Here is a 21072-nt window from a genome sequence, read left to right as displayed (position 1 = left end):
TATTTGATCTATTTTTTAAAATTTTAAATGGTTATTATTTGTATTTATATATATAAATATTATTTTGTGTTTAAAATAGTGTTGATTTTTATTAATTCTTGAGTAAAATGAAGAAAATAATGCTTATCTGAGCAACTTGTTGTGCATCAAAAGAGAAATTTAGTTACATAATCAAAGCAAAAGATTTTCTTAAAATAATAATTTTTTTAAATAATAATTTTTAAAGTTATTTGCAAAATTAGGAGAAAAAAAGAAATAACCTGGTTGCCATTTTCAAGGTTTCATAAAGGTTATGTGTGTCTGTTTGAAAATCTTAAATAAGATCAAGGAGGTCAAAAATAACAGTGCTACAAGTGTCATTTCTTTACGCAATTGTTTTAGTGAGATTAAATGCAGGGTTTTTAAAGGAAAAGTTTAAGTAGCTTTAATAATTCTTCAGTTTCATAAAAAAGAAACAAAAAAACAAAAAAAAACACCCCACTTTATGCTACTTGCATTTAAAGATATATTTTTGTTTTTATTTTTTTGACTTGTTAGACTTTTTTGATTGGAATTGTTGTTAAATTTCCTGTAATATGTATTGCAGAAGTATTTTTCAGTATGATAATATGAGTGTCTTTTATTCTGTTCTTATTTAATCAAGTATCCTTATTCTATTCTGACCTGATCAATTCAGAATGATTTGGGAGATATATGCTGTGATAGTTAAAACATAAAGCATCGGACAATCTATAACATTTTTGTATATTTGTAGACAGCTATGATGATGCTTTGCTTACCTTGTCAGTCCAATGGCAGAAAAGTGTTACCCTTTTTTCATTCTTTCATAAAATTGCGTTTCAGTTCAAATAATTTCTCCTGATTTTTAGTCATTTTTCCCAAATTAACTTATGTAGAAATCTGAATGGAATTCCCTAATTGAATATTTCCTTTTGAAAGACTTTTCATTTTTAAAACGAGTTAGTTTTCCATAGGCAGCCAAGATGAATATAATAATAATGTTTCATGTTGCAGGTGAAACAATAGTGTTTTTTGCATTCAATGGCCTTATTAGAGCTTAATAGCTCTATGATTTCCTTGTATGTTTTCAATAGAGAAAATTGCAAGTAAATTTTAGCAAAATGTTGAATTATTCTTATTTTTTAGAATTCCACAAATTAATCTAAACAAAGTATTTTTAGTGTGATTTTATATTGAAGAGTGGTACATGACTTAAATTTTATTATTGTTTTATAGTTTAATGATTTGTTGATAAAAAGCAGATTCTTCTCATGATATAGGTAAATTTTAATAAAGAACATATATTATATATGAAGATTTTTTTTCCATTTTTGTAATAAATTCTTTTAATACAAAATTACTAGAATGTTTTGGATATAATGTTACATAGGACCAACTTATATACATATATAAACAGAATACATTATTATTTCACTTATAACAATTTTTAGTATTACGGAAAAACATTTTTCATATATTTTACATTTTTAATATACTTTTTTTCAACTATAATTTAATTTTTTCAATTCTTCAATGTACTTTTTACCTTTAATGTACAGATATAAGATATGAAGAATATAACATTTAAATCTGTTAAGCTGCTAATCCCTTTATGATAAGGAGTGTTTACATTTCAAAATGCAGTTTCATGTTTAACTTTTTTTTTAACATTCATTTTATATTTTCAATTCTTCATCTGAAATTTGTACATTCTTAGTTTTCTTTCACCTTGACAAATGCTTATATAACTACTGATGTTTTTTCAACATTCCCAGATAATTATTTTGCTAAATGCTTTAAAGGAAAAAAAAAGTATTTTTGAATATATTAAATTATTTTTATTTCTTTTCTCTTCACTCATGAATAAATTGCTACTTTCATTTATTCATTTTGACAAGCCTGATCAGCCTTCTTTGAGAGAAATTTCATCCACTGTTCTCTAACATTTAAAAAATATTCTTGATTATAAATTTATTGAATCTCATTCCAACAATTTTTTATCCATAAAAAGATTCATGATTTTGATCTTTCTTGACATTATTTCGGATATGTAATAATGTTGCCCAACGCAACAAATCTCACTTATATCTCAACATAGTTTTACCGATAACTCTAATAGATGTTAAAAAGGTACCATAATGACAAAATCGATTCCAAAATCTGCAGGAGTCTTGGTGATTATCCCAGAAGGACACGAGTTGCGAGATCTTTCTAAAATCTGCATTTCTATATCACAGAAACTATTTAAAAGTCTATTTGCAAAGTAAAGCTTATACAGAAACTATAGCGAGAGCTGAAGTCGGGGTTAGTACCGAGTTAACAGTTGAGCTTAGGTGAAGCGAATAGTCAATTGAGAATAGATGACGTTCGAGAGACATGAACAATCCGTGAGGTCTCTCTTCTGCTTTGTCCTCTGTGAGGGCTTAGATTTGTTTCTGTTGTTTACTACTTTGCTGCTATTTATTATGGGTACGTTTTAGCAGTGTATTGTTCCATAAATTTAGTTTTTTCCTTAATGCATTTTTAAAAAAAAATCAAAATCTACTATAACTTTCTGGAATGTCTGAGTATTATCTGCTGAGTTGATAAAACTATAAACTGTTTGCAACTTAAAATTTTTTAAAAGGAAAATTAAAGATCTAATTGAAGGAAAAAAAGTTGGAGATTTTATCAAAATAATTGTTATTCTTTCATATGTGACTGTATATTTTATCATTACTGGGCTTTTTCCAAATTGCTTAATGTAATGAAATTTTGTATAGAATGCATGCTATTCCAACATCTTACTTATTTGTATGGCTTCTTAATTATTTAAATGTAATACATCCACTGGGATTATTATTATTATTATTTGTCTCAATAGGTGCTATTGTAATTGTTTTGAATTCTTCAGAAGCTAATATTCTAGCAATAAACTCTGGCTTTGTGTGTAACTGATTTTTTTCTATTTAGGGAACTCTTATCCTGAATTTCAATTATGATGCATAATTCAAATAAACATAGAACTTTTCTTTATAATGTAATCACTTCCTAAATCTAGTAAGACTAAAAATAATTTTTTGTATTGAATCTGACTGATTTTGTATTCTTTGACAAAATTTTTTCTGTGGTTTTTTTTTAAGATTTTAATCACTATTTTTAAATGTTCTGGTATAGGATATGAAGAATATAATATTTAAATCTATTAAGTTGCTAATCTCTTCATGATAAGGAGTTTTTGCATTTCAAAATGCAGTTTTGTGTTACAATTTTTTCCAACAATAAATTTTTCCATTTTTTATCTGAAATCTGTACATTTTTAGTTTTTTTCCCCCCTTAACAAATTTTGATTATATAACTACTTAAGTTTTTTCAACATTCTCAGATAATTATTTTGCTAAATACTTTAAAGAAAGAAAAAAAAGTTTTTTTGAATATATTAAATTATCTCCATTTCCTTTCTCTTCAAACATGAGTAAATTGCCATTTTCATTTCTTCCTTTCGACAAGCTTGATGAGACATTCCTTGAGGGAAATTTCATTCACCATTCTCTAATATTCAAAAGTTATTCTTGATTACAAATTTATTGAATCTCATTCCAACGATTTTTAATCCGTAAAAGGATTCAAGATTTTGTTCTTTCTTAATACCAGGGGTGTTTGTGCTCCGGGGAAACCCCGGAATTCCGGGGATTTTGAACTTCGATACCCGGAAATTCTGGGGATCGTCGTTCAAAAGGAAGTAGGAATAATAATAAATTATTTATTTTGATCTGGGCAATTTTGTTTGCTTTGAAAGCAGAAAACGCCAGGTCAGTGTGTGTGGTGAAAACTTTTCCTTTCTTTCTCCAAAGGCAGTGATAATGCGTGAAAAGGGGGAAAAAACTTCTTTTTTGTTTTTTCCTTATTGCGAGTTAGACTCTTCCCCCGGTTCTCGGACATTCTCTTCTGGATTCTTTTCGGCAAGTAGGCGCGGCAGAAAAAAAAGGGGAGAGACTTCGTTCGACCAGATGTGCGATCACGTGACCTGGGTTCAAAGGTCTTAATTTTGCAAAATTATTGGTTATTAATTTTGCAAAAAAAGTAATTCATTGAACTTTTATAATTAGGTCATTCAATACTTCATAATTGTAATTTTTCATTCCCCCCCCCCCCGAAACTCCAAAATGTCGGTAGTAAGTCCGTAAAAGTTTCAGGGGATTTTTTGGGGTCCCACAAACACTCCTGTAATACTATTTTGGATATGCACACAACAAATCTTCATTATATATCTCAATATAGTTTTTAGCTAGTTCTAATGGATGTTAAACAGATGCCGGATCGACGATTCTCGACTATGGCAACAAAAGCGATTCCAAAATCTATAACAATCTGGTGATATCTTCGTTATATATCTCAATATAGTTTTTAGATAGTTCTACAGGATGTTAAACAGATGCCGGATCGACGATTCTCGACTATGGCAACAAAATCTATAACAATCTGGTGTTACTCCAGCAGGGACACGAGTTGTGAGATCTTTCTAAAATCTCTATTTCTCTTTCACTGAAACTATTGAAAAGCCTATACATAGAGAAAAGTTATACAGAAGCTATAGCGATTTAGAAGGGTCATGGTCAGTTATGAGCCGTCGAGCTCAGCTGAAGCGAATAGTCAATGCAGAGTAGCAGACGTTCAAGAGGCATGAACAATCGGCGAGGTCTCTCTCCTGCATTTTTCTCTGTGAGCGGTTTGAATTGTTTAATACCGATTTGCTGCTTGTATGCTGCCATTTACTGTAGGTATACTTTAGTGGTGTGTTGTTCTATAAATTTAGTTTTTCCCTTAATGTATCTTTTCTTTTAAAATCTTCCATACTTTCATGTATGCCTGAATATCATCCGCTAAGTTAACAAAACTATTATCTGGTTGCATTTTAAATTTTTTAAAAAGAAAATAAAAGATTAATTAAAAGAAAAGGTTAGAGTTTTTATCAAAATAATTGTTATATTTTCGTGCGTTATATTTTATCATTGCAAGGTTTTCTCAAATTTGTTTAGAGTAAGGAAATTGTGTATAGAATGCTTTCTATTCCAACATCTTATTTATTTTTATGGATTTTTAATTATTTATATGTAATTCATCCATTGGAGTTGTTTTTTTATCTCAATAGACACTATCGTGATTTATTTAAGCTCCTCAGAAGCTAATATTCTAGCAAAAAACTGCAGTTGTGTTCAACTCAGTATTTCAATTTCACTATTTAGGGAACCCTCCCTTATCCTGAATTTCTATTATGATACATAACTCAGATAAACATAGTACTTTTCTCTATGATGTGATCACTTCTCAGATCTAATAAACCTAAAAATACCTTTTTTTTAATTGAATTTGTGTGTTTCCTTTGACATTAAAATTTTTTTCTATGGTTTTTCTTAAAATTTTTGGGACTATTTTTAAATTTACTGATATAAGATATGAAGAATATAATATTATCCCGTTAATGAAGTTAGCATAGATAGTGATTCTCAACCACTGTGCCTCGGCACTTTTGTATGCCGCCAAACTTTAGAAATGTATATAGTAAAAATTATAATTTTTTTTCATTACGTGTAAAGTTTGTTTAAATTAAAAAAAAAAAAAACCTCTGTAAAAGAAAACTGTTGTTTTTATAACAGTTAAAAACTTTTCTAGAAAAACAGTTTTTATTTTCGGTAATTTTAACCTTTCATTTTTATTCAAACTTTTCATTTTTATTCACAGCTGAAATTTCTCATTAAAAGTATTCTTATTATTACCTTGTAATTAATCCTTTAATAAACGTACTGTTGTTTTAATAGTACATATTATATTATTTTATTTTACGTTCAAAATTATTATCATAAACTATTTTACACAGTGAATTATAGGTAAGTAAATAACTTTTAAACTTATATTTTTCTTTGTGTGTTGCCAAAATTTGAAATCGTTAAAAGTGTGCCGCGACAACAAAAAGGTTGAGAATCACTGGCGTAGATAAACCGTGTGTTAGCTAAAGTCAAATATAACACTCGTTAATCTCAACTCGTGACTTTATTTCAGGAACTAAACTTTAGATCTGTTTTTATCCACAAGATGAAATGAATGGTATCTTCCAGATTTGGAAAGATATAGAGATTATAAGAACATTCTAGAACAAACGAGAAATAACAGAAAGTAAATCAATAACAAAACAATTTTTAGGCAACTTGCCTGCAATCAGATGCGAACTGCCGCTTTCAGTTCATAGCATGCTACTCCTGAGCCATTGAGCTAGAACAAATTTCGTTACAATATGTAAATCTGTTAATCTTCTAATCCCTTTACGATAAGGAGTGTTTGTATTTCAAAATGCAGTTTTGTGTTCAATTTTTTCAAACAATAAATTTATCTTTCCAATTCTTCATCTGAAATCTGTACATTTTTAGTTTTTTTTTACCCCCTTGACAAATGTTGATTATATAACTACTTATGTCTTTTCAAAATTCCCAGTTAATTATTTTGCCTTGAAAGTTATGAATTAATTGCCTAATTAATTATTTTGCTTTGAAAGATAACAAAAATATTCTGGAATATATTATATTATTTTTAATTCCTTTCTCTTCACTCATGTATAAATAGCTACTTTCATTTATTCATTTTGAAAAGATTGATCAGGCCTACTTTGAGGGAAATTTCATTTACCGTTCTCTAATATTTAAAAATTATTCTTGATTATGAATTTATTGAATCTCATTCCAACAATTTTTTATCCATAAAAGGATTGTTGCCCAACACAACAAATGTATTTTATATATCTCAACATAGTTTTACAGATAGCTCTAATAGATGTTAAACAGGTGCCGGTTCGACGATTCTCTACCATAGCGACGAAATCGGTTCCAAATCTGGAGGAATTTTGGTGATTATCCCAGAAGGATACGAGTTGTGAGATCTTTCTAGAATTTCTATTTCCCTATCACAAAAATTATGGAAAAGCTTTTATGTATTGAAAAGCTTATACAGACTCTATAGCAAGAGTTGAAGTCAGGGTCAAGAGTGAGTCAAGTCAAGCTCAGCTGAAACGAATAGTCAGTGGAGAATGGCAAACGTTCGAGAGGTGTGAACAATCGTCGAGGGCTCTCCCCTGCATTGTTCCATATGAGCGCTTTGAATTTTTTCGGTGGTTTACTACGGATTTGCTACTTGCATGCTGCTATTTACTGTGTGTATGCTTTAGCGGTGTGTTGGTCCATAAATTTAGTTTTCCTCTTAATGTATTTTTTCTGTCAAAATTTTCCATAACCTCCTTGAATGTCTTGAGCGTCATCTGATGTGTGAACAAAACTATAAATTTATTGTAACTTAAATTTTTTGTGTGGAGTTTATGAACTTTTAATTCTTTGCATAAAACTCATAATCACTACTAGCATTACTATCTCCATTAATCAAATTTTTTGTAAAATAAATATCCTTGATGATAGTGTAAAATTTTGTTTTTAATATTTTCATCACAGTTTTCGAGGTCTTGACATTTTGTTGTTAAATGCTTAAAATTCTACATCATGGAAATTGTGTCTTGCATAGTTATGTTGTGTGGCTAGACTTTATATTTAACACTCTAGCTTGTAATTTGCAGTTATCATATTTTAATTTTCCGATAAAATGACATCACCATTTTCTTCATAACTAACAAATATATCTTGTATACTCTTTCTATTCCAATTTGTTATCTTTGTATCTGATCCTCATGTATCAGCACAAAATATTTTGATTTTTCTCCAGCCTTTTTATTTGCATTTTTTTTTTCCAAAAATGCTTTTTTTTTAAGGGGAATCAAATATTGGTTTGCATAATAAGATGATTCATTTTTCAAGTTTTGAAATAATACAATTGCACAACCGTCACAATTAGGCTAAACTGGCTAATTTGGCTCTTTATTGTTGCTATTAAGTGATGAATTGGCCAAGTTATTTATTTATTTTTTAGGTCTATTAGTAATGAATTTATATTTATGGAACTTAAGACTTCACTAAATCCTATCAATTGGTATTAGAAAACATTCTCTTCAATGGCTCTTCTTTGTGTTTTTTTTAAATGTATATTTCTTTTGGAAAAGAATCATTTATATACTACTAATCGATTTTACCAATTCTAACTAATCTTGCATTCTACAATTTTATTTTATGTGTCCATAAAAAACAATGAGATGGGAGTGAAACACATTCAGTTTATTTCTCTCTCTTAAACCTAACCTTATGAGTAGTAAACAGATTATCTCTGGGACACTTTCAAAAATTTGAGCTCTCGTCTCAGTCATCCCTCAAGTTTTTAAAATATAAAAGTTGTTCATCATTAAAAATTGGAGTGATTTTTTTTTTTTTTTGAAAATATGTAAGATTTTCTTCATTAAAAAATATGAAGAATTTTTACTCTTAAAGAATAGGAATGTTTTTTTTAAAAAAAGAAATATAAAGGATTTTCATCCTTAAAAAATGTGTAAGTGTAACTTTTCTGTTAAAATTTCAAATGAAAATAATTGGATGATTAACACATTATGTCTGTTTCTATTAATTTGGTATTGTATCTCAAGGTGGTAACTTTTTGGTTTAAATTTTAAAGGCTTATGATCTATTCAAACACTATAACCCTATATCTTAATTTCAAACGTCTGTACACTTTATGAAATTTTTCATCAGAAAGTTTTAATTTCATCATAACTGTACAATGAGTTTTTTTTATTACAAAATCAGAAGGGAGATCATCTTAATATTTAAACTTTTCATTCCAGTCAACCGACTTATCGAATATTTCGATTATATTTTCATCCATATTTTGTTATCTAGAAACGAAAGTTACATTCAGCTTTCAGACATTTTCAAAAATATTGATCACTTAATGTCCGATATCCTGAAATAGCACCCCAATTGATTTTTATGATCATGCAGTAGTTAGAATTTTTGTGATAATCATTGACATTTAAAAATAATATCACAATCCTGTAGTTTACATTTTATTTTTTATTTTTTATTAAGCTGAAACATTTTTTTAGTTGATTTTATCTTTTGATTCTAAAGTGAAATTTTCTGATAAATACTGATATCTAGCAACTAAATTCAAATCTACTTTTTCTTTAAAATTTCAGATCAAGCTTCCAGTCAGACCGAGATTTTTGAAAGCTTCATTCCATTTGAAATCACCCATTAATAGGGAGGCGAAAAAATTTTTAACATGACTTTTTCAGTGTAAAGGTAAATTTTCATTTCAATAGTAGTTTTATCATTACTCGATGTATTTTTAATTGTAAGGTTTTCAGCTTACCTTCTTAATCTTGTTTTCTACTAAATGTAATTAAATTTTTAAACATATTTTAAAAACATTTTTTTTTTCCTTCTTTCAAAGCAAAATATATAATCTTTTTGCACATTGATTTTCAGTCGCTAATTGAATTTTAAGGTTAGCTTTTCTGAAGAACTAAAATTAGTTATGACGTGACAAATCGAAACAGATAATTCGATAGAATTCTCCAAATTGTGTATATCACACGTATTGTTTTTGTTTTAATAGTATTGAAACCTTTTTGTAAAAGTATATATAGTTGTTTATTATGTTTTCAGGAAATTCATTTTACAGTGACTGTCTTGATATTCTTGACCATTTTTAATAATATAACATTTACTCATATGTAAGTAGAAATACTAAATTATTTTTAGCATATTTGTTGCATCGACTGTACCTGATTAAAAAAAAAAATCATAATCCTGCGTAAAATGAAAGTCTTAAAACTTGATCGAAAATCGAACAACAGTTGTGATTGGATTCAACTGTATTACTCCCAATAATTAGTTTTTTAGCTTTATTCAAGTACCCCCATTCATTAAAGTAATTTTTCCATTTGTTATCGGATTGCCATTAATTTTGATGATTTCCGAGTGTTGATTTTGACTATTTTCAATTATCAAATAATCTTCTGAATATAAAATATTATCATTCCACTTCGATTATCAAACTTATAGCATCTTTTGAAGGATTAGAATCTTTATTTTCCTGTTCTATTTCCATATATTCAACTTTTTCGATTTCATCATTTTAAAAATAATGAGTAATTTTCTATTACTTATGAGAAAATTTATCTCTTTGTTGTTTTACTTTTTTGACAAAATTTAATTTATCACAAATAAATATTTTTTTTTACTTTATCTTCTGAAATAGATTTAGCATCTTAAGTGAGGCTTCCAGTTGATAGGCAGATTCTGCCTTTTTTAAAAAACTTTTTTTGATTTAATCTATTTATTCATTAATTTAGGATGAAAAGCTTTTAACTTGACCAACTTTAGAGACGAAAGACTCTGTCTTAAAATGTAACAAGTTGTAAATTTACCATACATGTAATCGAGACATACACAAAGCAATATTAATAATAAATAGCAGCACACTAGTTAATCAGTAATAAACAACCACAACAACACACAAAGCCGCAGGCAGAATTCAGCAGGAACAGAAACTTCACACAACTACTCACGATGGTCCCTCCAAACGTCTGCTATTCACCACTGTCTAATCATTTCTAGCTGAAGCAACTGCCGACGCAGTATTATGCGACTGGCTACTCAGTACATGACACGATGTTGCTTTAATACTTGACTCCAAGGCTCAATCCTTAATTCACAAATCGCTTGAGCTCCACTCAATGCTTGCACTTCACTGGACTGATCCAACTGACTGAACATTAACATACTGGCTCCAGCATGGTCTGCTGCATTTTATAGTTTGTTAAGAAGGGTACAGAAAGTTCCAGAAGTTCTATAATTCGTCTTCTATTGGTCATATTATGAAAATTCCTGGCGATTCTAGAATCCCCAATTTTGTCGCCAAGGCTGGCGACCACTTGTCCATCATCCATTCAGCAACCAACAGAGCTGTCCATAAAACTGTCTTTCTTACTGGAAACTAATTGCACTGTCACAATATTGTTTCACTTGATCATAAATCATATTTCTCTCTTTTTTTTAATAATTTAATAATAATTGTCTATTACGACTTGATTATATATTTTTTAAATGGACTTCTTTTATCAATTTTATCTATTAATTTATTTAAGCCTTCTAATTTTTCTGGACCTTCTCCAAGATATTCACTATCTATCTTTAACATGTTCAATGTTTTTATGTATTATTTCATCATTTTCATGTTATAATCTATTTTGTTTAATGCATCAGTTCTCGTTGGGTTGTTTTCATTTCCCTTTGCACGTTGATAAGTATCACATGTCTCTGCCAAATTTATTATATTATCTAGTTCAGCTTCTATTTTATTTATTAATTCTGTTGGTAAATCTAATTTCGATAAAATTTACATCTAAACCTTTATTAAAATAAAGTTTCACATTACCTTCAGATATATCGAATATTTTTACAGCATCTAATGAGTAATCTTATTTTACTAATAGATCTAACATTTCTGATAATTTATGTTGAAGAAATAATGATAGATTATCTGCTAAATTTAGAATTGCTTGTATTTGTTGCTTCTTAATTGTGTCTTGTTTTTCTATTTCTTCTAAAACTGGGTTTATGAAATCTTTTTAAAGACCTTTCAATTCCTAATTCATCATCTTTTCTTCATATCTTTTTCTTTTTTCCTTATTTAATTTTACGATTTGTTTTAAATCATTTGATTCTTATTTCTGCTTCTCATTCATTTATTATAAGTGAAAATCCTTCGTATTTTAGTTGAAAATAATTTGCAGTGAGCTAAAATATGAAGGATTTTCATCCTTAATAAATGATAGTCATTAAAAATTACATTGAAGCAGAAGAATTTGCAGATCCACTTCAAAATTCACTCTTGTCTATTCATCTTTTCGAAATAGTAGTTATTTTCATCTTCATAACTTGCTAAGTAGTCTCAATTCCATGTTAATACTCATATCATTGCTCAGGCCGGAGGTTAAGAACCTTAAGTTAAAGAACTCTATGACACATCCCTCAAATCGGCAGTCTATTTATCCATTTTCTTTACTAATTACAGGGACTTCAGGTTAAAGAACAGCGAATGTATTACTTGATTTAGTTTTCTACCGTTTAACTTTTGATGGTTTATTTATTTGCGCTAACAATTTATTTGAATCTGAATTTTTTTAAATTACTTGAAAATTATATAAGATATTAAAAGAGAAGATGTTATACAATGTAAAAAAAAAAAATTAAAAAAAAGTGCTATCAGATTTATATGACAAGTACCTGAAAATCAAAAAAGAAGTTTTGTTTTCATCTAAATTAAATGAGTATATTGCAGTTGAAAGTTTAGATTTATCAATAAGAAATTTAGTATTTCAATGTATTCAATGACTGTGTCACAGAAAAAAGATTAAAAAATCTGTTGAAGATCGATTCATTAGGGGAAGGTAAAGAATGTTTAAATTTCTGTTGCAATCTTATTATTCAACGCTTATCACATTCGAAAGAACTATAATTAGTTTACTTCCTTTAATTTTCAATTAAGAGAAATCGATGGTGAATTAAGCTTGAGAGAGTAAACTATCTATACTTATATATAAAGCTCAATGTGTGTGTGTGTGTGTGTGTTTGCGCTCTACAGAAAAGACCATTTGACCTACAGCTACCAAATTTGGTACGTGTATACCTTGGAGGTCGGAAATGTGCACCTGGGGACATTTTATGAAATTTTAATTATTAATTAAAAACTAACTTTCTCGCCAAAAAAAAATCTTTCATTTTCCCCACCGCCAAATGAGTAAGGCTCCAGTTTTTTTTTTTCCAACAGCAATGAGGCTAGGGCTAACATTTTTCGGCGATTATTTCAAACGATTCTGTTTATTTTCTTAATGTTTTATGCATTTAAAATTAAACATTGTTACTGAATCGATCTTTCAGATTCATTCTGAAATAGTTTTGAATTATAATAAAACAGATGAAAGGAAATTAAAAATTTTTAATTTACATAGTGTTACTCCAACTGGCGTAGAAAAATCCACGCATTTGCGTTACCATAACTGGCGTTGAAAATTGACGCATGCGCATTGTATTCTGATTGTTTACATTTCAACGGAAGCGGATTCGATTTAAATTATTTTTAGGTTAGTTGTATGCTTTTGTAATTAAATTGTGTTTATGTTAGTTTAAGTGCATCGTTTTTTAAGTAATTTTTTTAACCTGTTTTCGATCGATTATTTTAAACGATTCTGTTTATTTTCTTAGTGTTTGATACATTTAAAATTAAATATTGCTAATTAATAGACCTGCTCATGATGAATCTGAAAAAATTTTGTTGAAAAATTCTTGTGATATTACATAAATTAAGAAAGATATTCTTTAGTGCCCATAAGGTTTAAATGCTCAGTGACTCTGTTTTCAGTAATCATATTACAAAATAAAAAAAGCTTTGTTTCAGTAAAAAATATTATTATATTAATTGCAGATTAATCATTTCTACTTTAATTTAAAGCATAAATTCTACGGGAGCTAACAGAAAATTGGAGAGATACAGATTACGTTATGACTGAAGGCCTTTATATTATTCTGAGTGAATTGAAATTTGAAGTTTTAAAATATTTTAATGTAGAAGCTATTAAAGTAGGAATTACATAAAATAGTTAATTATTAAAATTTTAACGAGCATTAAGATTGGCGAACCGGCTGGTCGCCAAAGGCGGCTAGTTATATAATAATTGCATTTGATAAAAAATTTTCATGTTAGATTTAATGAAAATGAAAACAAGATAAAAAATAAAATTTTAAGGATGAAAATTCTTAGTATTTTAAGGCTCTGTTATTTATGCAAGAATATTTAGAAAAATGAAGCTTTATTTGCAGAAAGAGTGTAATAATTTCTTTCACAAAAAAAGCATTTCTTTATTCGTAAGTTAATTTTAAATAGAACTGATTTATCAGCAGTCACATTTATATCCTTAGTAGTTAAGTGTAAGAATTGTTGAATGTATTTTAGAATACATTCAACAATTGTATGTATTGTTGAATAATTTGTTTGATATGTATTTTAGAACGAAAAGAAGAATACACATAATGTTATAGAATTTAGGAAAATTTGTTAAATTTATGGAGAGCACAATCCATTTCTGAAGAAGAGTCCTATCATGACAACAAGATATTATATATCTTTTAAGCTATTTTCTTGATGAAAAAAAATGTTAAAAAGAACATATTTAAGTGGATACAAATATGTAATTTCATTCTAAATAAATGGCATGTAATATATATATATATTAATAACTTTTGAAAGAAATGAAGGGTTTAGGTATCATTTGAATTGGTAACGTTCGTGATATTGTTAATTATTTTCAAGATAAAATCAGTAATTCTGAAATTCACATTGCTTGTTATCACTAGTATGGATCATTTACGAAATTAAATAAATGTCTAGAAAGACGTGGTTCAGGTTTTTCAAACTCAGGTGGTTGTAAAACGTGGAAATGAGTCAAAATTTTGAGTTCGAATTTAAATAATTAATGTATGCCTGTATTTTGCCATCATTAATAATGATGCCAGGACACTTGCCATGTTTGCCCTATTCTGATTATACCACTTCTATTAATGAGAGTTCTTACATTATTAGGATGAAATCTCGCTTAATATTTAAAGTTTGAGACTGTATCTCAGAAAATAATTTATAGTAAGAGTTATAATTTATAGTTTTTATCTTATAACTTTAAATGAACAATTCTTGTGTATGTATATATATATAATGATTTTTAAACTTTAATTTCAGCTTAATTAATTTTCCAAGATTTTATCTTAATTTAGCCCATAGTAACTTCATTCTAAAAATATTCTCTTATTTCGTGATCCAATTCCACTTTCGCTACTTAATTAATTCAAGATAAGCTTTATAAAACTGCTGAATTGGCTCAACACCGATACTTTCACCCGCTCGGCGTGAAGGGGTAAAAAATGTCCAGTTAGCACATTCTTTCTTTAAAGATCCCTGTGTTTCCCTTACATGTGATTGACATGCGTCAGAAATCTCTATCAGAATCTTAATAACATATTAGCACAATGAAGAAATATTTTCCCTATCAAAATCTCAGGTTATATGAGCGAGGGAAATTTATTTCGGCCCTTCTTCCCCACGTCCGCTTTTGTGCTGCGCTGTGGCGGACGTCTTGTCCACGTCTCTGCTTGTAAATAATTATGCTTTCTCGGTGGATATTAAAAAAAATGTAAAAAGTCTCTTCACTGTCTTCAAACTGCATTTATATCGTGCATCTCGGAGACGGGTCTAACGGTTTGGGTCGAATTTTATATTTAGATTAGGTTTTTTGTTTTTTAAGTTCATGTGTATAGCTGTCTTTCCTAAAAAAACGCGCTTTTACACACATGCACATACAAAAACAACATTTTTTTTTTTTAAAACTAACTATTAGAGCCTTTTTCTATCTACTCATGCTGACAATGTCAAATAGCGCCATCTCGTGACTTTTTGTGCTACTTGCATGGTCACCATAGGATGGTAACCTACTGCTACCTCAAAATTTTGTGATATGACACTGATGGATGTGAGATGAGGAAAGATTAAAAAATATTCATATGTAATCAGTATGTGATTCATATTTCACTTGCCGAGTGATGCTTGGTCACCTAGATATTGGAAATTAACTGTTGAAATGTGGAGTATACATCTCTAATCATTTTGTTTACGAGATATTCAACCTTGTTACTTGCAAGCGCTATACGTCTATTTCAAACTTTTTGATTTGTTTGATGATTTTTGGTAGCACTGAGTGTAAATTTCATAAATTATTATTATTATTATTTTTTATCTTTTAGATTTGGACATGGTGATGGCATTTCAAAGTTTGTCCTGCTGCAAAGACATTGCATCTTCCCAGTGGAAACTGATATCCATGATGAAGGCAAGGCTACACCACTAGGTTGAAATATTGGATACATTTTGAATGAAATTCCATCTTCATGAAATGAAACAGAAAGTAATATCTACAGCTCTATGTGTTTACAGTTTTTGAGCTCCTTTAGATATTTTGTTCATTAATTTATCTGTGTATACAAGTGACACCTTATACACAGGATTGGTAAAGAAAAGCATATTCTCTTCGAACAAATTCAGCGACTTTTTTATTTTTTCATTCATATGAAGAGAAACTTCACATGTGTGTTATTTGGAGCAAGAGACTTATTTACTAACGATTAAAATACCGTTTGCAAATTGAAGATAAAAATTAGTACTCTAATTAACTTCGAAGTTGTTTCCAAGATCAATGGCTTGAAAAAAGCATTTTGTTATTAATACGAAGAAGAAGCTGAACATTGTGGAGCATTTTTTCAATTAAAACGTTTCTTAAACACACACAAAAAAGAAACAGTGTCCATATGGTATGAGCAGTAAAACTTTTTTCTGCTATAATATTTAAAATTCCGCACTGAAGTAAAAACATTTACTTGTGACAATTGCAATAAATAATTTGTTTTGTAATATTATTTAAAGGCCAATTTACTGATGCTTTCGAAAGACAAATCGTTTGTGTGTCGCATATATGATAAAGCGTTTCCTCGGCAGTAGAATTTGAAACAGGTTTACGAAGACATACGAAAGAAGATGGATGTATACGAGATAAATAATTTCCATATTACTTGTATGATAAACCGTTTTCTCAGCTGTAGCATTTAAAAGCGCTTATACGGACGCATATAAAAGAAGACGGATGCATACTAGATAAATAATTTCCATATTACTTATATGATAAAGTGTTTTCTCAGCTGCATCATTTAAAAGCACCTATACAGACGCATAAGAGAACACTCTTTGCATATCGCCTATGTATTAAAACTGTCTCTCAAGCTGTGTAATTTGAAAAGAGATTTACAAATGCATTCAAAAGAGAAACCGTATGTCTGTATACCGCGCGGTAAAACAATTTTTTTACTGGAAAATTTAAAGACACAAGTATCTACAGAAAACAATCACAAACCATTTGTTTGTAATGTATGTAAAAGGAAATTTGCTCAGGAAAGTCAGCTAAAGACACATACATGTTCGCTTACGGAAGAAAGTCATGTCTGTCACGTTTGCAATACAAAATTTTCGACGACAGAGCTTCTAGCAAGTCACTTATGTGTAAATGCGAAAGAGAAAAACTTTGCCTGCGATGTGTGTGAAGAAAGGTTCTCTCAGGAGAATGAGTTGAAGGATCATTTATTAACACATAGGCATGAAAAAGTTTGTCATTCTTGCAATCAAACCTTTCCCACATCAGAACTTTTAGAAAGTCATGTGTGCTCACATGCGAAAGAGAAACCTATAGATTGTGATTTAAGCAAAAAAATCGATTTACTTTTGTTTTCAAAAAAGAAACCATTTGCATACGCATGTGATGTGTGTAATAGGAAATTTGCGTATCTAAGTAGCTTAAAGGCACATTTACGTACACATACCACAGAGAAACCTTTTGCTTGTGACACGTGTATAGAAGTATTCTCTCAGGAGAATGAGCTGAAGGAACATTTATGTATGCATAAAGAAGAAAATCCTATTGCCTGTGATTTTTGCCTTAAGACATTTTCCACAGAAGAACTTTTTGACTGTCATTTGTGCTCAGATCCAAAAGAGAAACCTGTAGACTGTGATTTAAACAGTGAACCACGTTTACCTTTGCAAAATAAGAAAAGATATGCATATGAATGTGACGTGTGTAAGACGAAATTTGCTTATGTAAGTAGTTTAAAACAGCATTTACGATTGCATACCAAAGAGAAACCATTCGCTTGTGACAAATGTATAGAAATATTCTCACAGGAGGATCAGCTAAAGGAGCATTTATTTATGCATAAGGAAAAGGAATCTAATGTTTGTGATATTTGCAAGAAAACTTTTCCCACGGCAGAACTTTTAGAAAGTCATTTGTGCTCAAATGAGAAAGAGAGACCTGTAGATTGTGATTTAAGTGATCAAACACACTTACCTACGCCTTCAAGAAAAAAGCCATTTGCATATGAATGTGACGTGTGTTGGAAGAAATATGTTTTTGAAAGTACTTTCAAAACGCATTTGCTATCACATGCTAAAGATAAACCATTTGTTTGTGACAATTGTATGGAAATATTTCCTCAGGAGAATCAGCTAAAGAAACATTCATGTAAATATACAGAAGAAAATTTTATTGTCTGTGATTTTTGCCGTAGGACATTTATGACAGAAAAACTTTTTGACTGTCATTTGTGCTCACATACAAAAAAGAAACCTGTGAGATGTAAATTAAGTAGTAAAACAACCCTACCTTTGCAGTCTAACAAGAAACAATATGCATATGAATGTGATGTGTGTAAGAAGAAATTTATTTACGAAAGTAGTGTAAAAGCGCATTTACGGACGCATATTAAAGAGAAACCTTTCGCTTGTGACCTGTGTATAGAAGTATTCTCCCAGGAGGATCAGCTAAAGGAACATTTGTGTACGCATAAAGAAGAAAATCCTATTTCCTGTGATTTTTGCCTTAAGGCATTTCCCACAGAAGAACTTTTAAACTGTCACTTGTGCTCAGATCCAAAAGAGAAACCTGTAGAGTGTGATTTAAGCAAGAAAAAACACTTACCTTTGTCTTCAAAAAAGAAACCATATCCGTGTAAAGTGTGTAAAAAGAAATTTGCTGATGTAAAACTATTGAAAGCGCATTTACGGACGCATAAAAAAAAGAAGTTGGTTACTTTTGACAAGTATGTAGAGGTATTTTGCGAAGAAACTCAGTTAAAGGAAAAATTTATTGTTTGTGATTATTGCTATAAAGCATTTCCCACAACAGAACTTTTAGAAAGTCATTTGTGCTCGCATGCGAAAGAAATTCCTATCGAACCCGATTTAAGCGGTAACACATACTTACCTATGCATGCAAAAAAGAAACCATATGCATGTCCAGTGTGTAAGAAGAAATTTGGTTATGAAAGTAATTTAAAAACTCATTTACGGATGCATATCAAGGAGAAACCATTTGCCTGTAATTTGTGTTTAGAAGTATTCTCTCAGGTGAGTGAGTTAGAGGCACATTTATGTACACATGCGAAAGAAAACTCCAATGTTTGTGATGTTTGCAGTAAAAAATTTTCCACAGCTGAACTTTTAAATAGTCATGTATGCTCGCGTACGAAAGAAAAATCCTCGTCCCGTGCCATTAGCAGTAAACACCTCCCTATACAATCGAAAGAGAAAAAGTATGCATGTAAGATATGTGACAAACAATTTACTGTGAAATCTAGAATGGAAACACATTTACAGACGCATGATAAAAAGGAACCGTTTCCTTGTTATGTGTGTGAAAAAACATTTTCGCAAAGGAAACATTTAAGGATGCATATGCGGACTCACATGAGTGAGAACTTGTATGCTTGTGACTTTTGCGTTGAGACCTTCACCTCAGAAGAACTTTTATTAAGCCATTTAAGCTTGCATACGAAAGACAAACAGATAGCGTCTGGTGTCAGCAGTAGCACGCAATCACCTAGAAGTTCAAAAGTGGAAGTGCGTGACAAGACATTTCCGTCTAAAAGTATTTTAAAATCGCATTTAAAAACGCATGACACGGAGGAAAAACGGTTTCAATGTTCGGAGGAAAAACGGTTTCAATGTTATCTGTGTAAAGAGCAATTTTCAGATGATGGGTGTTTAAGAATTCATTTACGGACGCACGGAAAGTGGGATTTGTATGCTTGTGTTGCTTGCAATGAAACATTTCCCACATCAGAACTTTTAGAAAATCATTTGTGCTCGGAGGAACCTGTAGCATCTGATTTTTATAATACTAAAACACAGTATTTAAAAGCGAAGTCATATACATGTAAAGTGTGTAAGAAGAAATTTCAATTTGAATGTAGGTTAAAAGCACATTTTCCGACGCATACCAAAGAAAAACGGGTTGCTTGTGATGTGTGTAAAAAAATATTTCAGAAATGTAATATAAAGATGCATAAACGGACGCACTTGAAAGAGAAATCGTTTCCTTGCGATGTTTGCAGCGAGGCATTTTCCACAGCAGAACTTTTAGAGAGTCATTTGTGCTCGCGTACAAAAGAAACACCTATAGAGGATGACTCTAGCAGCGAAACAACTTTACTTGCACATTCAGAAGATGGGCCACATGCAGGTGGTTTGTGTGACAAAAAATTTGCTCATGAAAATGCGTCAGAAACGCATTTGCAGACACATGCTATTGAGAACCGGATTCGTTGCTACGTGTGTGAAAAACCGTGTTCTGACAGTGACAGTTTATCAAAGCATTTGCGTACTCACACAGCTGTGAAATGTTTTGTTTGTGAAAATTGCAATCTGTCATATACCTCGATAGAACTTTTTAAAGAACATTTATTAACGCATACGAAAGAAGAAATTGTAAACTGTGAATTTATTCGTGATTTTCGTAAACCAGGCTTTAAGAACTAAGTCGTGATGTCACACGCTGTTAGCGCTGCCATCCAACTTACGTAAACAGTACACTTTGCAGTAAAGAGCTTTGGAATTCTTTTTTTTAATAGATTGGTATTTTTGAATGAAAAAGAAAAGGATCTCATTAAAGTAGTTTTATTTTCAACAAAGTATTATAAATCTGATTGAAATAATATACAGAAGCTAATTCAGGAAAAACATAATATTGATTAAAAAAAATAAGTGAAGGCATTAATAATTGAGAATTATTGTTGTTTCAATTGAATTTTCAGCTACCCAAACCTCTTTTGTGATGCACATTAACAAAAAACATTTGTTTTGTCTATTGTAAATGTTTATACTTTTTATTGAAAATTGAGATATGTGAACAACATTTCATTGTATAACAGATCTTTTTTTTTAATAAAAAGAATTCATGTTCCTATTTGTCACGAACAAGAAATATTGGAAACTTTTTTTTCTTTACTTACACATTTGTTTACTGATTCTAATTAAATATGGAGGAAAAAATATATATATTACATTCTAATATCAAAGAAAAATAATAATTATTTTGTTTTTTTAATTTTAGATATCCGTTTTGAACTATGAATTAGAACAACAAATCAACAATATGCAATAACACAATAAACATTAAGAAACATGAAAACGGAGAAAAATTTGCTTTATATAGATGGATTTATTATTTTG

General features: G+C 29.8%; 1 protein-coding gene across 10 annotated transcripts in view; it reads left to right on the top strand.

Moving 5' to 3' along the window:
* LOC129987892 (zinc finger protein 728-like) overlaps positions 1 to 20745 on the top strand; it is a 39377-nt gene extending 18632 nt beyond the window's left edge. For all 10 annotated transcript variants that reach the window (XM_056095873.1, XM_056095878.1, XM_056095877.1 and 7 more), the window contains 2 exons: positions 9101 to 9206; positions 15762 to 20745. In XM_056095873.1, coding sequence (XP_055951848.1) covers positions 16819 to 20379 — 3561 coding nt within the window. In that variant the 5' untranslated portion in view covers positions 9101 to 9206; positions 15762 to 16818 and the 3' untranslated portion in view covers positions 20380 to 20745. The remainder of the gene's footprint in view (positions 1 to 9100; positions 9207 to 15761) is intronic.
* Positions 20746 to 21072: the final 327 nt, after the last annotated feature.

This window comes from Argiope bruennichi, chromosome 10, assembly GCF_947563725.1.
Source record: "Argiope bruennichi chromosome 10, qqArgBrue1.1, whole genome shotgun sequence".
NCBI classification, from domain to species: Eukaryota; Metazoa; Arthropoda; class Arachnida; order Araneae; family Araneidae; genus Argiope; species Argiope bruennichi.
This window is presented reverse-complemented; position numbering and strand designations above follow the sequence as displayed.